General features: G+C 43.9%; 1 protein-coding gene across 4 annotated transcripts in view; it reads left to right on the forward strand.

The window, feature by feature from the left end:
* LOC116501442 (DDB1- and CUL4-associated factor 12-like) overlaps positions 1 to 19,269 on the forward strand; it is a 109,560-nt gene extending 90,291 nt beyond the window's left edge. For 3 of the 4 annotated variants that reach the window (XM_032207013.1, XM_032207014.1, XM_032207016.1), the window contains 5 exons: positions 9,100 to 9,293; positions 10,385 to 10,450; positions 11,605 to 11,767; positions 18,183 to 18,367; positions 19,068 to 19,269. In XM_032207013.1, the coding sequence (XP_032062904.1) occupies positions 9,100 to 9,293; positions 10,385 to 10,450; positions 11,605 to 11,767; positions 18,183 to 18,367; positions 19,068 to 19,226 (767 nt within the window). In that variant the 3' untranslated portion in view covers positions 19,227 to 19,269. Of the gene's footprint in view, positions 1 to 9,099; positions 9,294 to 10,384; positions 10,451 to 11,604; positions 11,768 to 13,193; positions 13,320 to 18,182; positions 18,368 to 19,067 lie in introns of those variants that run through there. The other variant, XM_032207017.1, reaches the window with a different exon arrangement.
* The last annotated feature ends 594 nt before the right edge of the window (positions 19,270 to 19,863 follow it).

The following is a 19,863-nucleotide window of genomic DNA, read 5'->3' on the forward strand; positions in this document are numbered from 1 at the left end:
GATGAGGTTTGCAAAAGAGATAAAAGAAACCCTTCTTTTTATCTTTTAAGTATGTAAACGGTAAAAGGAAGACTAGGGATGATGTGGGTCCCTTGCTGAATGTACTGGGTCTGGCTGGAATGTTAACTTTCCCGGCAGCAGCCCATTCAGTGCCGTACTCTGTACTTGTAGCTGGAACAGCAGTGTTATCACACCAGTGTTGTGTCTACTGCTGAGCAGCAGTGGCACAGCATTGGGCCTTTCTCTAACCCTCCTAGGGGGTGGGCAAAAAAGTGAGGAGAGAAACATCACTAGGGCAGCTGACCTAAACCAATCAAAGGGATATTCCATACCATGTGGTGTCACACTCAGCAATAAAAGGTGGAAACAGGAAGAAGAGGGGAGGGGTGGGCTCTCGTTGAGAAGACGTCGGTCCTCCTCTCGAACACCGGCTGCGTGCGTTGAGGCCTTGCTTCAAGGACGTGGTCAATCATCGCTCATTTGTGGGAAGTAGAGAGTAATTTCTTTCCTCTGCACTTCCATATAGCTTTCATTTATTTTGTTTGTTTGTTTTCCTCCCTTTTTCCCCTTTCCCTTTTATTTCCCCTTAGTTAAATTGTTTAGTTCATGGTAGTCTTTATTTAATTATTATAATTATTTCCCTTTAATTAAATTATCCTTATCTCAACCCGTGAGTTGTTCTTTGCTTTACTTCTCCCCCTCCTCATCTAAAGGAGGGGGAGTGAGAGAGCGGTTGTGGGGTTTAGCTGCCCAGCACGGTAAAACCACCACACTGAACGAGGGGGGTGTCCTGGTAATGGGAGACATTGAGAAGGCGGAGATACTGAGTGCTTTCTTTGCTTCAGTCTTTGCTTCAAGGACTCCCCCCGGGACTCCTTGACCCTGGAGGAAGGAGAAAGAGTCTGGGAAATGGAGGGTTCCCCCCTTGTTGACGAGAGAGTGGTTCGGGAGTGTCTGAGCGGGCTCAACGCACCCAAATCCATGGGTCCCAATGGGATGCATCCATGTGTGCTGAGGGAGTTGGGAGAGGTGATTGCCGAATCGCTCTCTATCATCTTTGAAAGGTCCTGGAGAACAGGAGAGGTGCCTGAAGACTGGAGGATAGCCAATGTCACTCCGGTCTTCCAGAAGGGCAAGAAGGAGGATCCAGGAAACTACAGGCCAGTCTCACCTCTGTCCCTGGAAAGGTGTTGGAACAGCTTGTTCTGGATGCCATCTCCAAGCAATTGGAAGAGAAGAAGGTTATGAGGAGTAGTCAGCATGGATTCACCAAGGGGAAGTTGTGCTCAACCAACCTCGTTGCCTTCTATGATGGCATCACCAGCTGGGTAGATGGGGGGAGAGCAGTGGATGTCATCTACCTTGACTTTAGCAAGGCTTTTGATACTGTCTCCCACGACATCCTGCTAGCAAAGCTGAGAAAGTATGGGATAGAGGAGTGAACAGTGAGGTGGGTTGAGAACTGGCTGAGCTCAGAGGGTGGTGATCGGCGGCACAGAGTCCGGCTGGAGGCCTGTGACTAGCGGTGTTCCCCAGGGGTCGGTGCTGGGTCCGGTCTTGTTCAACATCTTCATCAACAACCTTGATGAGGGAATAGTGTCCGCCCTCAGCAAGTACGCCGATGACACAAAGCTGGGAGGAGTGGCTGACACGCCAGAAGGCTGTGCTGCCATTCAATGAGACCTGGACCGGCTGGAGAGCTGGTCAGGAAGAAACCAAATGAGGTTTAACAAGAGCAAGTGTAGAGTCCTGCACCTGGGAAGGAACAATCGCATCTATCAGTACAGGCTGGGGGACGACCTGCTGGAGAGGAGCTCTGAGGAGAAGGACCTGGGGGTCCTGGTGGACGACAGGTTGACCATGAGCCAGCAGTGTGCCCTCATGGCCAAGAAGGACAACGGGATCCTGGCATGCATTAAAAGGGAGTGTGGCCAGCAGGTCAAGGGAGGTGATCCTCCCCCTCTACTCTGCCCTGGGCAGGCCTCACCTGGGGTACTGTGTCCAGTTCTGGGCTCCCTGGTACAAAAAAGACAGGGATCTCCTGTAAAGAATCCAGCGGAGGGCCACAAAGATGATACGGGGCCTGGAGCATCTTCCTTATGAGGAAAGGCTGAGAAACCTGAGTCTGTTCAGCCTGGAGAAAAGAAGACTAAGAGGGGATCTCATCAATGTGTATAAATACCTGAGGTGTGGGAGACAGAGGGATTTGGCCAACCTCTTCTCAGTGGTTTGTGGGGACAAGACAAGGGATAATGGCCACAAGTTGGAGCACAGGAAGTTCCGCATCAACATGCGAGAGACCTTCTTCACAGTGAGGGTAACGGAGCACTGGAACAGGCTGCCCAGGGAGGTTGTGGAGTCTCCTTCTCTGGAGATATTCAAGGCCCGTCTGGATGCCTACTTGGGCAGCCTGCTCTAAGGAACCTGCTTTGGCAGGGAGGTTGGACCCGATGATCTTTCGAGGTCCCTTCCAACCCCTGTGTGTCTGTGAAATAGTCCCTAGATATGGGATAGTTGAAAACATTGATTCAGATCAAGAAAGTCATTTCACTTCACAAGTACTTCAAGGGTTAATGCAGGCCTTATAGATTGAGTGGGATTTTCACAGCCCCTGGCACCCCTCCCCTTCTGGGAAGGTAGAGCGAATGAACCAGACATTAAGGAAGCAATTAACTAAATTAGTGTTAGAAACCCAACTTCCTTGGGTAAAATGCTGTGGTGGTTTTACTCAGGTGGGCAGCCGAGCTCCACCAAAACCGCTCTCTCACTCCCCCTCTCCTCAAAGAGGAAGGGGGAGAAAATACAACACAGAGAACTCGAGGTTTGAGATGAGAAAGGTTTAAAGGGAAAGGGAATGGGGAGGAAAAACAGAAACAAAAGAAACAATCAGTCCGCGCGGAAGCAAAGAGAGAGAAAAAAATTATTCTCTACTTCCCATCAGTGAGCAGTGTTCGGCCACGTCCTGGGAATCAGGGCCTCAAAACGCGTAGTGGTTGTTCAGGAGGAACAGCCCCCTCCCCCACGAGAGCCCCCCCTTTTATTGCTGAGTGTGACATCAGGTGTTATGGAATATCCCTTTGGTTGGTTTAGGTCAGCTGCCCCGGCAATGTCCCCTCCCCATCACTTGCCCACCCCCAGCCTGCTGGCTCTTGGGGGCTTGGAAGGAGTCCTGATGCTGTGCCAGCACTTCGCAGCAATAGACACAACACTGGAGTGATATCAGTGCTGTTCCAGCTACAAGTACAGAGTACAGCACTGTGCGGGCTGCTGCAGGGAAAAGGTGACTCCAGCTCAGACAAATGCTTACCTTTAGCACTCCTCCAGATTCAAACAGCACCAAGAAAGGATATAGGAATTTCATCATATGAGATGCTGTTCAGATTGCCTTATCTGGGCAGAAGGGATGAGATACCACAATTCAAAACAAGAGAATTTTTCTTAAGAACTTCATTCTGGTGTTGTCCTCTCATGATTTCCACCTAATTGTCCTAAGGAGTCTGGTTGTCTGCATTTTACAAGGTCATCTGTTAAGCTTTCTTATCACTGCAAGCATATCTCAGTACCACATTCCTTCCTTTTAAACAATATAACTGTGCAAAAACAACATTTTTGTTCCCACAAGTGCCACAGGAAGAAAGAGCTGGGCATTTTTTCCCATGACAGACAACAGCACTCTTGTACAGCTCAACGTTTGAGCTTCAGCAGTACATTATCTCATTGCTGTCAAAACTGTGGAGAGTTCAAAGTGGGCCACAGGCTTGATTATTCTTGCCTATGTTAGCTTCAACCAGAACATGGCAAAGGCTTGCCTCTAAACCAGGCAGCAGTGTATTTCAGTAGTCAATAAGCATAAAATGAAAAATCCTAACGGTGAGCAGCTGTGACTGAGGGAGAATGCAACAATTGCTGTACTGACTAGACAATGATTTCCATGTCAAAAGTTTCAACCTAAGATGAATAATTCCCAGGATGAGCCTACGGTAACCAATGATGCTCTCCTTGGCTTCAGGGCTAACCAGTTAAACACCATACATTTTCTTTTTCCCCTGTTAGGGCTATTAAAAGGGACAGCTTCCTCCTAAAGTCTGTCAAGATGTTTAGAAATTCTACTGCTGAGCATTCAGCCTCCATAAAAAGATTGGGTGCCATTAGAAACCATCAGCATGTAAACTGAGTAGCAGGATGTAATGAGGCATGCTGCCTGCTGTTTCAGTGCCATTAGGAAGCTCCTTTTGTATTTGTCTGCTGGGTGATGGTGGCAAATGACCAAATCATCTGCGAGGGGGCAAAGCCATCTCTGCTGTGCTGCACCATTAGTACTGCAACACTACTGCAACAAGATGTTTTCCTTATGTGCCTTTGCAGTTTATTCTTTATGTTATGAATGAGGTCTCAATCTGAATTTTGTAATATTTATAAAACAAATATTTCTAAAAGTATAAAAGGCAAGTAAACAGCACTGGGTGTGCGGGGAGTCTATGCTCCACCAACACACACATACGAACATCAAACATTCTAAATGTACAGAATATTTACATACTAAACCTGAGTATGCCTATACATATGTACAATCAGAAAAGGTAACAAACAATCCTCCAAGTTCCATGACTCAACAGTCTCCATTTTCCATTCCTTTTCTTAATTATAAACAAGTCTCCATTTTCCATTCCCTTTCAACAATATGTCTTGCTTTAAGTTGTCAAGCAACTCGGTCTTCAGGCCTTATGTATCCCGTTCTTCCCAGATCGAAGAAAAGCATATCCATCTCCTTTTCAAGGCCAATAGGGCCTGGGTCAAAAGGCATGTCCAGGTCACCAGGGGGCGTAACAGCAAAAGCCTTCGATGGCTGTAGCAGCAGGGGGGCCCATGTTGTAGCAGTCGGATCAGTAAAGGAGCCCACAGCTCCCTCACTATCTGGCAAACCACATGTTTCTGACTGTGGTCCCACATGGCTCTTTAAGGCCTCAGAGATTGCTCGCCAGGTGCCGAGCAATCCCACTGCAACCTTGTCGTTTCTAGTTATCACAGAATCACAGAATTTCTAGGTTGGAAGAGACCTCAAGATCATCAAGTCCAACCTCTGACCTAACACTAGCAGTCCCCACTAAACCATATCCCTAAGCTCTACATCTAAACATCTTTTAAAGACTTCCAGGGATGGTGACTCCACCACTTCCCTGGGCAGCCTGTTCCAATGTCTAACAACCTTTTCGGTAAAGAAGTTCTTCCTAAGATCCAACCTAAATCTCCCCTGGTGCAACTTAAGCCCATTCCCCCTCGTCCTGTCACCAGGCACATGGGAGAACAGACCAACCCCCACCTCACTACAGCCTCCTTTGAGGTACCTGTAGAGAGCGATAAGGTCGCCCCTGAGCCTCCTTTTCTCCAGGCTGAACAAGCCCAGCTCCCTCAGCCGCTCCTCGTAGGACTTGTTCTCCAGGCCCCTCACCAGCTTCGTCGCCCTTCTCTGGACTCGCTCAAGCACCTCGATGTCCTTCTTGTAGCGAGGGGCCCAAAACTGAACACAGTACTCGAGGTGCGGCCTCACCAGAGCCGAGTACAGGGGGACGATCACCTCCCTAGCCCTGCTGGTCACACTGTTTCTAATGCAAGCCAGGATGCTGTTGGCCTTCTTGGCCACCTGAGCACACTGCTGGCTCATGTTCAGCCAACTATCCACCAATACTCCCAGGTCCTTCTCTGCCTGGCAGCTCTCCAACCACTCATCTCCCAGCCTGTAGCTCTGCTTGGGGTTATTGCGCCCCAGGTGGAGGACCCGGCACTTGGCCTTGTTGAACTTCATGCAGTTGACCTCAGCCCATCGGTGCAGCCTATCCAGATCCTCCTGCAGAGCCTTCCTAAAGTTGCAGAGTCCCACACCTTGACCTCAGTTTGGTCCCATATTTCAGGCTCATAAACTGTCTGATTGATAATAAGGAGAATAAGCTCTAAGGTTACCAGGACAGTCTTTGTTTCTAAGCACATATGATTCCCTATAATGCGCAACTGCTTACCAGTGAGAGGCAGTTGTGTGCACAGGTCCGCTTCTCTCAGCTCGAGCTTCTCTCCAGCTCCAGTGCGCCTGTTTCCAGCGACTTTCTGTACGAGCTTCTCTGAGCAGTTTGCTGAGTCTGGCCGAACCTATCTTCATGAGGCAATCAAAGTGCCTGTTCCCGTCCTGGTCTCCATTCTGCCAGCCTGTTCCTCTTCACTTCTTTTTCCTGCTTCTTTATTGATGTAACTTCATAGTGTTGCCTTTTTCTTTTTTTTTTTTTTCTTTTTTTTTTTTTTAATCTTGAGGGCAGTTTCCCTTCTTATACCCTTCTCTCCACAGCAGTTCTTTTCAAAACAACTTTTCATTGGTCAAACAACTTTGAATGTAACAACAACAGCAAACACCCAGAAACATCTATGCCTTAAGGGCTGGAGAATAAGAAACCATCTGGAGAACAAGAAACCCCAGACTGCATGGAGTCTCCTGAATCAACCTTCTTTGTTCCCTCTAAACTCTTTTATATTCCTGATGGCCTCGTCGTTAAGAGTGTAATGTTATCCCAACCATGGGGTTTTCCAACCCCCATGGCCACATTCCCAAATCTCCCCCTTCTTTATTAATATCAACCATTTTCTCGACATGAATTACCACTCCATATATAACATTTATGAGGTAGCAAGGTCTATAAATAGGCTGATGTAGATATTTAGTCTTTTCTAGCATCTTTAAGATACGAAATACATCTTATACTTTCCTTGTGTGAGAAGGGATGTGGTTTTCATAGTGTAGGGAAGAAAGAGGTATGTGTTAAGTCTGTCAGAGATGACTTAGATGGAATTGAGTTGTCTAAACACCAGAAGGGATGGGCATGAGGCTTTGGCTAAGTCTGCACTAATCTGCGAACCAAAGAAGTTCGTCCTTCTTTGCCTACTCTTTTTGTTTCGTATTTTGGCTTAATATCTCTAAATTCGATAGGAAAATGTGAATTTTTGCTAGTTCAGCTTCAGTTCCTTGTTTTGTTCTTTAAACAAGAAATCGCAGTTTCATGTGCAATTATATGTGATATACGTGTATACTGGGATACTGGCAGAAATCAAATGACCCAAAATCTGCATAAACCTAACGAAATTTTTTGAGAGGCTTTTGCAATGGCTTGGCAGACTGAGTTGATCTCAGCCTTGGTGTGAGAAACACTCTGTAGCCAATAACAGAGGCTCAGGCTCAGGTGAGGATCTCAGTGTGATTCATGGAAGAACTCTACAGCTCAAAGCAAATGAGTTATAAATTAGGTATGAGGTTTATTTTGGCGCCGGGTATATGTGGGGATAGCTCCCAAAGGCATGCGCACACCAACGTGGTAACTTGACTTGGTTATATGCAGTGAAGAGTTACATATGCATGAAGTTTCCCAATGTACCTATACATATGCATGACATATCCCTGCTTAGTATTAAAATTAGTTCCAATAAATCATTTCCATAAACTCCTCCCATCTGCGCTTGCACAGTGTCTCCTGGTGGTGGTCTCCGGGGGTCATGGGGATGAAGGCTGATAACTCTTCTTCATCATGTCATAAATGAAGTCTCAACTCAATCTGAATCTAGTAATATTTATACTTATAAAAGGTATAAAAGGCAAGTAAACAGCACTGGGTGTGCGGGGAGTCTACGCTCCACCAACACACACAAACAAACATCAAACATTCTAAATATACAGAACATTGCTTTTACATACTAAACCCAAGTATGCCTATACATTTGTACAATTAGAAAAGGTAACAAACAATCCTTTAAGTTCCATGACTTAAAAGTCTCCATTTTCCATTCCTTTTGAACAATATGTCTCGCTTTAAGTTGTCAAGCAACTCAGTCTTTGGGCCTTATGTATCCCATTCTTCCCGAATCGAAGAAAAGCATATCCATCTCCTTTTCAAGGTCATTAGGGCCTGGGTCAAAAGGCACTTCCAGGTCACCTGTGGGCGTAACAGCAAAAGCCTTCGATGGCAGTAGCAGCAGAGGGGCCGATGGTGTAGCAGAAGGATCGGTGGACAAGCCCACAGATCCCTCACTATCTGGCAAACCACACGTGTCTGACTAAAGTCCAAAATGGCTCTTTAAGGCCTCAGGGATTGCTCGCCAGGTGCCGAGCAATTCCACTGCAACCTTGTCTCTGTTTTTAATGGGAACCATCCTTTGTGAGAGGCCCCAAGACTCCTTGTTTCGGTTGATTTGCCCAGTAGTAAGCAAAGACACTCAGCAACATCTATTTTTAATGCAACTAAGCAAGCCCCCATTCTTCTATCCCTGGCTTCAAGTGAAGTAGCATTTTTATTCGCGATTGCAATGGTGGGCATCCCACAAGCAGGAGTGCACCTACTAGTCCTATAACACAGTTTATATATTTTATCTCTCGACAACCGGGACCCTCCCCTGTTTCCCTATTGACTGGGTAGTTCAGGTTCACAACCTATCCGATGCCTCACAGATAATGAATGGCTTTCAGTTGCCAGCCTGGTATTTTTTAAATTTCTTTTGACTTTTTTAATCTGTGAGGTGATAATGTTTCTTCCCTTATCTGGCTTGACTTGATACCATGAATTTCACCTAATTTGCACTAGGGAGTCTGGTTGTCTTCATTTTACAAGGTTGTCTGTTAAGCTTTGTCATCACTGCAAGCATATCTCAATACCACATCCCTTCCCTCTAAACAATGTAACTCTGTGCAAAAACTACATTTTTGTTCCCAAATTGGTAAACTGAGCTAAATGTGTTGGCTTTTCTGTCACCTCTGAGTGTATTCCATGTGTGAATCTCTAATGGTGATATTATTTTTTTTTAATGTTCAGTTTGAAAATCAATTCAATGCTTAGAAACCATACACAAAAAAAAAAAAAACCCTTAATAATGAGGTCACAATATTACTAACTTTATAGCTTAGGAAGATCATGTTGTTAATCCTAATTAATGACGCCCAGCAGTGTTTTCAGTTAAACTAATAGCAGTAGTATGCTTTCCTGTTTCCAGCCTCTATTGTTTATTGCAGTTCCTTCTTTAAAAAAGCGCAATTATGTCTATATGAAATGCTGTTTTGGACTATTCATCCAGGTTCTCGGGATGGTTCGATGGGTCTCTGGGAAGTCACAGAGGATGTGCTGTCCAAAAGCAATGCCAGGCACAACCTGTCTCAAGTTCCTGTCTACGCCCACATAACACACCGTGCTCTGAAGGATATCCCCAAGGAGAACACCAATCCTGACAATTGCAAAGTCCGAGCACTGGCTTTCAACAATATAAACAAGGTCAGTAAGCTACTCAAGACAGATAAGAAGTCCTGAAACTGTCCAGATGTACTAGAAAAAAATATAAATGAAATATATCGGAGAGGCAGCCTAACATATTTTTCCCAATCCTTTTGCGTCCTTCTCATGTGAAATGGTCGCCTTCATCTGCTATGTCTACCTCTGCCCCCAAGTGAATTCAGAAAAGCTGGAGGCAGGGAAGTCATGTATTGTTATGAAAAGGAACAATATCACTGTGGGTTTGATGTTTAGACTTGCACCCTAAGGGAGCAAGGGGGAATGTTTACAAGAAGCAAAGAAAGTACCAAAACACCCCCTTGCAGCTTGAATCCCACTCTTGGGCACAGTTGTTGCTTTCCTTCACACTTAATGAAGACCAGCTGACATTCAGGTAGTTCCTGTTTTGATGGCTGAGTTGTTACTGGATTGCTCAGCAAGAGAGGTAACTGACATACAGGGCAGGCACCAGTGCTTGCTCCGGTGTTATTTTGTTGGCATTTGACAAACAGAAAATATTAAGCTCCCCTCACGCTGATCTCTTTCTATTACTAGAGATGAAACTTACTGGAGCAAGTAGGAGTAGCAATTCATCTTCTACTGCTTTTGTTTCTGTCCTCACAGAACAGAGGAGGTTTGAAGCCAAAGCAAGTGTGCTCTCAGCAACACAGTGCTCCTGTTGGCTTTATTTTTCACCATGTTAATTACTCCTTTGCAATGAAGACTTCATACAGCTTTTTCCTATACAGTAGTGCCTGGAAATAAATTATTACTGCGGAGTCAGTATCAATGTGGGAGCTGCTAGTTGCTAACTAGGTTGTACTGCCTAATAAGTCATTATTTGTTTGTCTAACAAGATCCATACATTGAAAGTTATTTTTGGTTATTTGTTTTAATAATTCTTATTCTATCTGGCACTTTTATGATATATTGTGTTCTCTCAAGATCAATGTGAAATGAAAGGCTATCTTGATAAGCACATACAGGATTACAGATGAGCTCAATCTGGAGGATGTAGCTTGCCTAGTAGAGTGTGAGGTTTATAAGGACATTTATAATACAGAAACTTTTTTTTTTTTTTTTAATCTTAACAGGAGCTGGGAGCTGTGTCCCTAGATGGGTATTTTCATCTTTGGAAAGCAGAGCACGCGCTATCAAAGGTGCTTTTCTGTTTTGGTGTTAAACTTGGAAAATTGCCTAGCGTTTATTGCTGTTCACTATTTCTTCATTTCCTTTAAATGCTTGAAGAAAACAGCAGTTTGTAAAACACATAAGCTTTGTATAAAATTACTAAAAATAGAACTTGAGGAGAGAAACTCACTACTCTTAACCTTCTACCAGCTCTGCATGAGCTGAGTGCCCTGCTGCATAGAACATGGATACTTTTTTTAGCAGGGTGATTTGCGGAAATCAGACTCTATAACCTTGGAATGGTTATAAAGCAGGTATGTTTATTTGGCTCTGCACACACACACCGGGCACGAGGGGGATCGCTCCACCTAACTTGTGTACCAAGGGTTACTGGCAATGTGCTTATATTAGTGGGACAAATACATATTCATTTCATTTCCCTTAAGGCTCTTGCATATTCATCAGGTCTCTGAAGAATCATTAACGTAGGTTCTGTCTCTATTTGTATGTGTACTGGAGTCCTTGGGTGGTCATCTGGCGTACTCTGGTGGTCTTTTGATGAAGGCCAGAAGTCTTCCTCGCTGCTAATCTTCTGGCCTTTCCTGTCTTTGACAGACAAGCAATCAAGCCAGTTCTTGCTGGTTCTATTATCTATACATACAGTCTTTTACTCCCTTATCCTTGGGGTCGTTAACATACAATTGTGCTAGCTAAGGCCTAGGAATCAACATGCCTCATCTTGTTCCCTGTCTCAAGTGTTCATATAGGAAGTTATACTTGTTGAAGTGTAATTGCAGATTAAAATCAGGCATGTTTCTGCTGGTATATGAGGTAAGCTTTTTCAGAGAACTGGAGCCTCTACACCTGTAGAAGTAGTAACAGCAGCCTAAAAGAATTTAAAACAATTTACCAAAAATGTCCTTTGTCCTTCGCATACTTCAGCCTTTAGCATCCTAGTTTGGTTTGATAAGGCATCCCATCTCTTCCATGGCTTTTTTTTTTTTCTGTGGGTCAGGTTTTTGGTTTTCTCTTAAAGTTCTGGTTTTGTGCTGAACTTTTTTAGCTGCTTTTTTTCCCCACTGCAACTTGCATTGAACGTAGCTTAACAGAAAAAATCTGTAACTTCTTCCTCTTTTATTGTAATGGGTTGTGTTTCTTTTTTTTGTCTTTCCTCTGTTTCCAGTTACTCTCCACAAAGTTGCCATACTGCAGGGAGAATGTGTGTTTGGCTTACGGTCAGGAGTGGTCAGTGTATGCTGTAGGATCGCAGGCACACGTCTCCTTTCTGGATCCGAGGCAGCCACCTCACAATGTTAAATCCGTCTGTTCCAAAGAACGAGGCAGTGGTAAGAAACTTGTCAAAGAGTGCTTCAAACTGTTTCCTTTCAGGAGTAACAATTTAAGATAAGCTTTTTAAACAAATAAGAGGTTTTTCATGTGATATATTAAATCACTAACAGTATATGTAGATTTTGGTTTTAGGCCACTTGTCTTGGCATAAGACAAGCTAAAAGCAACTCTGAAACTAGATGATTTCTTAAGAACAGCCAAACTATATACCATCCAAATAGTACTGAGCTCTTTAAAGTCTACATCTACTTTTTAAAAATGTATTTCTCTATTTTACTTCATCATACAGCAAAGCCAGTTATCTTACCACTACCAATTTGCATTTTTCTCCGGGACCGGAAGTAAAATGCATGTTTCTGCTCTTTGCTATCCTATTTGGAGTCTGTGTTGTGAGTGAATGCTTACTCTAATGTTGAAGACGAGTGAGATTTCTAACTTTCAGTGTGTCTTTGTTTAAATATACAAAAGCTCACTCAAAAAAAGGTAACAATAGTAGTCATAGAATGATTATAGATATGAGTACTGTTTCTTTTTCTTCTGTAGTCTGTTCAATTTAACCTTATGCCAGGACCAAATGTAAGCACTGTCAGCATGATCCTATATGCTTCTTTCCATGTCCTTTAATTAAACCATGAAAAGGAGGCATTGTGTTGAGATTTTCCATCTTAAAACATATTAATCTAAGGCTAAAAAGTTGCAGTCCTTGTTTAGCTCAGCTCTGAGTGTCAGTCTCTTCATTGGGCAAGTTATCAAAAGAGGATGCATGTAAATAAAACTTCCCTAGCCCTTGTCTGCCTTTACTGGAGTTTGTGTGGTGCTGTCCAGATAAATGTCAGGGTCTGTTTCTTTGAGATATGGGAGAATTTTCTTTAGAATGAGAAATAATGGTTCACCAGCCCTGAACAGCTTTCCAGCACCAGCCTTTGCCCTGAATCACAGCCAGCCAGGGCTCTCTGGAGGTCCTCTGGTGCTGTTACTCTTCAGCGTCATAGGGAAGAGGTACCAAGACACGGGAGTGTATCGCCCAATCAGTGGTGGCTGGAAGTTTCTGCCCTGAGTCTGTGATCCTGCTGGGCATGATCTGTGTGTAGGTAGCATTTCTGAGACACTGGCTTGAGCCTGTGTCTCAGAGCCTTTGTTCAACAATTAGTGCAACTAATGTTCAATCCACAGTGCAAACAAGTGGAAAAACAAAAAGACATTCCTTCTTTCATCTTCTTTCTTCCTTGCTGCCAAATTTAAAAAGAAAAAAGGCCAAGCTCTTTAGTCTTCATAGTTCCAAAATGAAAAGACGAAGAAAAACCCACAAAGAGAAGGGTACTTCCCCAAAGAAATGATGTGTCACAGATGTGGATCAAATGGCTTCACCTTCTGGCATGTGTAGTCAAAGCGCATATGGTTACTCTTTCTCATTTTCTACAGGTTCACTGTGGTATTCTGCCACTTAGGGCACTGGTGGGGGCACTGAAGTAATATTGCTTCCTGAGTTGCTGAGTGCTTCGGCTTTCTTTTCCCTGGGACTTGCTGTGGGGCAGCACAGGCTGCAGAAAGGAGAAGAGAAAAGGAAAATGAAATGAAATGAAATGAAATGAAATGAAATAAAATAAAATAAAATAAAATAAAATAAAATAAAATAAAATAAAATAAAATAAAATAAAATAAAATAAAATAAAATAAAATAAAATAATTGAAGTCTGTTTGGTGATTTGTGGACTAAAATTTGGGTTGACTTGTAAGTTCTCTGAAGTGTTATCTGAATGTGCTGTCAGCTTCCAAACGAATTCACAACGAATGTGGGAAGTTTGCACAAACTTCAGGTTATTAGTGTTGTGTATATATGAGCAGGTTAGAGTGAGCACCATTTCCAGTCTTACCAACCTAGAATCTGTTTTTTTACCCAATGTAACCCTAGCTGCTGTACATAAGAAGGCAATTAATGCTTTTCAGTGCATCTGGTAAGTGTTGCTTTTCTTAGCTGTACAGGAATATGTAGGGCCCTGTACTCTAGTTCTTGATCAGCAAGAACTGCTTTCTGCTTGGCTGGCATGTAGTAAATTGTTTTATGCCCTTGACTTCACACCCTGAAGACAGCAATGTTAATGTAGTGGACAGAGCTTGTGACGCACAGACTCTGTGCTTGTTCTTTGCTTAGGACATGCTACTGCATCTTCATTTCCTTCTGCAATATGTAGGGCCTCCCTGTCTTTCAGGAGTAAAACTCAATTTGCTGACCCAAATATTCCATGGTACAGTGTTGGGAATGTTAGAGAGCTTGCCTTGATCAGTTCTAGGCACAGGTTGTGCTGCTAGTTTGTGGATAATCTGAGGTGGTACTTCAGGAGCCAATGTGAAGCGCTGTTCTTCAAAATGTGTTCTAAACATCTTAGTAATGGATACACCACTGTTTCCTTCAGCTTTTTTTTTTTTTTATTAGAGAAAGATCCACACTTCTGCATTTCAGAGCGCTTTTTTATTAATAAATAGCACTGAAAAGTATGCCATGTGCACTGATACTCCACCTGTTTCTGTAAGTAAGTGTTCTGTTGGGTTCTTTTATTGCAGAGTGTGACATCATATGATATGGAATATCCCTTTGGCTGGTTTAGGTCAGCTGCCCTGGTGATGTTTCTTTTCTCACTTTTTTGTCCACCCCCTAGGAGGGTTAGAGAGAGTCCTGATGCTGTGCCAGCACTGCTCAGCAGCAGACACAACACTGGTGTGATACCACTGCTGTTCTAGCTACAAGTACAGAGCACAGCACTATGTGGGCTGCTGCAGGGAAAGTTAACGTCCCAGCCACACCCAGTACAACCTCCACCCCTTATTCCATAACATTTGTGTCACTCTCAAATTCCCCTATACTTTAGCATTTAAGTATTCTCATCACCATTACTCCATGTCCTTTAACAGATTAATAGGCAGGTATATCTTTTCATTCTATAGGTCTTTCTCAGAAAATGTTCATAAGAACTGTTGACGATTTGGCCTTCATCTGCTGAAGTGGTCACTCAGGGCAGGCGGAGTTGGATGTCTGGACGCCAGCACCAGCTTAGCTCAAGTCCTTGTTCCATTGCCCGGTTCCTTGCAAAGTTGACCTGTCGTTGATCCTGCAGTGTCTTCCTACAACATATAACTGAGATTACAGATTAGTTTTCTCTCAAGGTTAAATCACCTTGAGGCACGCACTTGATATCCCCATTCTTTTGCATGACCCACCGGGTATACCCCGGTCCTTGGGCGAAGACAATCCCACGAGTGGGTTTGCCTTTTCCCGAGGCAGGAGCAACCCACAATGCCTTCCCCATCCACTTTCCTACATGCACTACGGGAACTTTAGCTTCTTTCACCGCGTGTAGGGGTTTTGTTTCAGCAGGACCAGCACGGCTGTCAGACCCCCTATTGTTAACTAGCCAAGTGGCTTCTGGTAGACTTATGTCCCATTGTTTCCATGTCCCAGCACCCAATGCTCGTAACATAATCTTTAACAGTCCATTGTACCTCTCAACCTTCCCAGAGGCTTGTGGGTGATAAGGGATGTGATACACCCACTCAGTACCATGCCTCTTGGCCCAAGAGGTGACAAGATTGTTTCGGAAATGACTCCTATTGTCAGACTCAATTCTCGCTGGTGTACCATGACGCCACAGCACTTGCCTTTCTAGGCCCAAGACAGTGTTTCGGGCCGTGGCATGGTTTATGGGGTATGTTTCCAGCCACCCTGTAGTTGCTTCTACCATGGTGAGTATGCACTGTTTGCCTTGGCAGGTTTGTGGGAGTGGTCCGATATAGTCAATTTGCCAGGCCTCACCATATTGAAACCCTAGCCACCTCCCCCTATTCCAGGGAGATTTTACCCTCATAGCTCGTTTGATTGCAGCACAGGTCTCACACTCATGGGTGACCCGTGTGATGGCCTCAATGGTCAGGTCCACCCCTCGATCACGAGCCCATCTGTATGTGGCATCCCTCCCCAGATGTCCTGATGTTTCATGGGCCCATCGAGCTACAAACAGCTCACCCTTACATTCCCAGTGTAGGTCCACCTGAGCCACTTCAGTTTTTGAAGCTCAATCCACTTCTTTGTTGTTCTGATGTTCTTCGGTAGCATGACTCTTGGGCATGTGGGCATCTACATGACGTACTTTTACATCCAGGTTTTCTACCCGGGCAGCAATGTCTTGCCACAGGGTAGTAGCCCAGATAGTTTTACCTCTGCGCTGCCAGTTGCTCTGTTTCCATTGCTACGGCCACCCCCACAGAGCATTTGCCACCATCCATGAATCAGTGTAGAGACACAGTACTGGTCATTTTTCTCTTTCAGCAATCTCTAGGGCTAGTTGTATGGCTTTTACTTCTGCATACTGACTCGACTCGCCTTCCCCTTCCATGGCCTCCACAACTCGTCGTGTGGGACTCCACACAGCAGGTTTTCATTTCGGATGGCTCCCTACCACATGGCAGGATCCGTCAGTAAACAACACATACTGCTTTCTGTCTTCTGGCAACTGATTATATGGACTTCCTGATTAAATGGACTTCCGGCCAGTCCATTTCTTCCAGGATTCCTGGGTGATTAGGTTTTCCCATTCGAGCCCGCTGTGTAATTAACGCTATCCACTTACTCCACGTAGCATCAGTCGCATGGTGTGTAGTGGGAATTTTCCTACGAACATCCAAGGGCTACTGCACGAGCTATTTCTTGTTTGATTTATTCAAAGGCCTGTTGTTGCTCGGGGCCCCACTCAAAATAGTTTCTCTTTCGAGTCACCCGATATAGAGGACTCACAAGCTGACTATAGCCTGGAACATGCATTCTCCAGAATACCACAAGGCCTAGGAAAGCTTGCGTTTCTTTTTTGCTAGTTGGCGGAGACACTGCCGTTATTTTATTGATCACATCCATCGGAATATGGTGACGTCCATCCTGCCATTTTACCCCCAAGAACTGGATTTCCTGTGCAGGCCCCTTGACCTTACTCTGTTTAATAGCAAAACCAGCTTTCAGGAGAATTTGGATTACTTTCTTCCCTTTCTCAAAAACTTCTTCTGCTGTGTTGCCCCACACGAGGATGTCATCAATGTACTGCAGGTGTTCAGGAGCTCCCCCTAGTTCCGGTGCAGACTGGATTAGTCCGTGGCAAATGGTAGGGCTGTGTTTCCACCCCTGGGGCAGTCGATTCCAGGAGTATTGGGTGCCCCTCCAAGTGAAAGCAAACTGCCGCCTGCATGCTGCTGCCAAAGGGATGGAGAAAAATGCATTAGCAATATCAACTGTGGCGTACCACTTGGCTGCCTTTGACTCTAGTTCGTACTGAAGTTCTAGCATGTCCGGCACTGCAGCACAAAGCGGTGGCGTGACTTCATTCAGGCCGCAGTAGTCCACCGTTAGCCTCCACTCGCCATTAGACTTTCACACTGGCCATATAGGACTATTAAAGGGTGAGCGAGTCTTGCTGATCACTCCTTGACTCTCCCAACTCATGGATGGGAATCAGGGAGTCTCAGTTGGTGCGATATTGCCGTCGGTGCATTGTTCTGGTAGCAATTGGTACCTGCTGTTCTTCAACCTTCAGCAATCCTACAACGGAAGGGTCTTCTGAAAGGCCAGGCAGGGTAGACAGCTGTCTAATCTTCTCTGTGCTCAAAGCAGCTATGCCAAAAGCCCACCGGTACCCTTTTGCATCCTTGAAGTACCCTCTCTTGAGGTAGTCTATGCCAAGGATGCATGGAGCCTCTGGGCCAGCCACAATGGACCATTATTTTTTTTGGCCTACTACTTTGAACTACTTTTGTTGCTCTAGATCTGCAAGATGCATGTGGTGGAAGCAGAGTAATTTTTCTCATTGGCTCTTTCTCCCAGCTTGGCAGGTAGCTAGATAAGGGTGAGCTCGTGGGAGACACCAATATGCATCCTTTCCGCTATGTGCTGCCATGCACTCGCTCCTGCAGGTTCACTTAGAAGCTCGTTGCAGACAGAACAAGCTTGCTCTTGATCTTAAACATCTTAGATCTTTGCTTATCTGGCAGAGCTGGGGCCTGCTGAGAATGAAGCTTCTTGCTATGCACCATCAGTGGAGTAGATGGCCTCAGAGGAGAAAGGGAATAGTGTGTGTGTGTATATACACATACATACATACAATTTTACATATATTATATTTTATGTATATTATATTTTACAATTTTACATATATTATAAATTATGTATATTATATTACGTATACAATTGAAGCTGCTGCTTCAGTAGTATAAATGGGATTTATCTACACTGCTCCATAGAAATGGGAAAACTGATGTGGAGAAAACTAGAAGGTAGTTTTTGTTGAAGAAAGCATTAGGCATCAAGCAGCAGCGTTGCAGAGCCAAAGCGTGCCTGGTCCTCACTGGATTGTGTGTCCTTTCTCTGTTTGTCAGGTATTCGATCAGTGAGCTTCTATGAACACATCATCACAGTGGGAACAGGACACGGCTCCTTACTGTTCTATGATATCAGAGCCCAGAGGTTCCTGGATGAAAAGCCCCCACGTGCCTGCTATGGACAGAAGCAGAAATTAGGAGGAAGTGAAATTTTGAAGTTGACTACGGGGAAAGGTTGGCTGGTGAGTAGTAGCTTGTAGCTATAGGGCTTGAACAAGCTGCTTTTATAGTAATGGGAGCTATCTGTAATAATGAAAATCAAGAAATGCTGCAAGATTGTTTTCACAAAGGTATTGAGTGGCCAGCTGCTTGAATGTAAGGCGTACTGACTACTCTGCTTATCCACTGATCCATAAATTAACTAGTTTTTTTTCCCTCTTCATAGTTTTGATTGTAGTCTATCTTCTAGTTGTTAGTACATCAAACAAGTTATGTTGTCTACCTTAAAAGTGTGATAAATTAATGTGGTAATCTGAGAGATTTAGTTTAACTTTATACAATTTTAGAAACTCTGGTTTCCTGAAATAATGCCATGGCAGGCACTTGAGTTCAATGTCCATTTATGTTTCTATAAAGCAGTTAATGGCTATGTCTAACTTCATTATCTTTTTTATCGTTGTGTTGCAACTTTAAAAATTAATCGGACTTGCTATCTTCCCTACCCTTCACCCTCCCCACCTCCACTGTTTGGTTCAAACCTCCTCAGAAAAAGCTTCAGGAAGGATCTGGTATCTTCCAATTCAAGTTGTTCTGTCTGAAGCTTCAGGTAGTATTAACAAAGGAAAAGATCCCTCTTAGGCTCTGGAAACTACATTCTGCTTCTGTGAAACAAGGCTTCCTGTTTGTTTGGCATCAGTAACAGTCTGAACTTTTCTTTAACAGAATCATGATGAAACCTGGAGGAATTATTTTTCTGAAATTAATTTCTTCCCAAATGCTGTTTACACCCACTGCTACGACTCGTCTGGAACAAAACTCTTTGTGGCAGGAGGCCCCCTTCCATCAGGACTTCATGGGAATTACGCTGGTCTCTGGAGCTAATGATAACTCTTTACAAATGCTGATCTTTACACAGATTTCCACTCCTTTTCTTTTTTTCTTTTCTTTTCTTTTCTTTTCTTTTCTTTTCTTTTCTTTTCTTTTCTTTTCTTTTCTTTTCTTTTCTTTTCTTTTCTTTTCTTTTCAATGAAATTGTGTGATGCCATTGAGTTATGATTTAAACACAAGTTATTTTTGGCAGAGTTTTCTGTTGGTCTCCAACAGTTTTGTACATCTTTTTGAACCAGTTTTTGCTTTAACCTCCTTGATCCTTTACATGAAGGGTTTTTGAAATCCCTTTTTATTATATTTGCTCCAAATGACTTTTCCCCTGTTTTTATGCTATCTTGGCCATGTGCCCCCTCCCCTACTTTGCTGTGAGGTAGGATTCCTTTCTACTAGAGTGGTTGCTCCTGGGCTTTCTGTGAAAGTCTAGGGGCTGAGTGTGTGCAGGTACTTTGTGTCAGTTACATTACCTGGAGCGAGGACTACTTGTAATTAAAAAATATTAAAAATATTTGTAAGAGATAAGCTACTACTTTATCTGCAGAGCCTGGCCCTGGCCTTGGTTGATCTTATTTTTTAAAAGTACAAGTCTAATGACACTGTTTATATGTAAAGGAATACAGTAATTTTAAAC

The sequence above is a fragment of the Aythya fuligula genome, chromosome W (genome assembly GCF_009819795.1).
Source record: "Aythya fuligula isolate bAytFul2 chromosome W, bAytFul2.pri, whole genome shotgun sequence".
NCBI classification, from domain to species: domain Eukaryota; kingdom Metazoa; phylum Chordata; class Aves; order Anseriformes; family Anatidae; genus Aythya; species Aythya fuligula.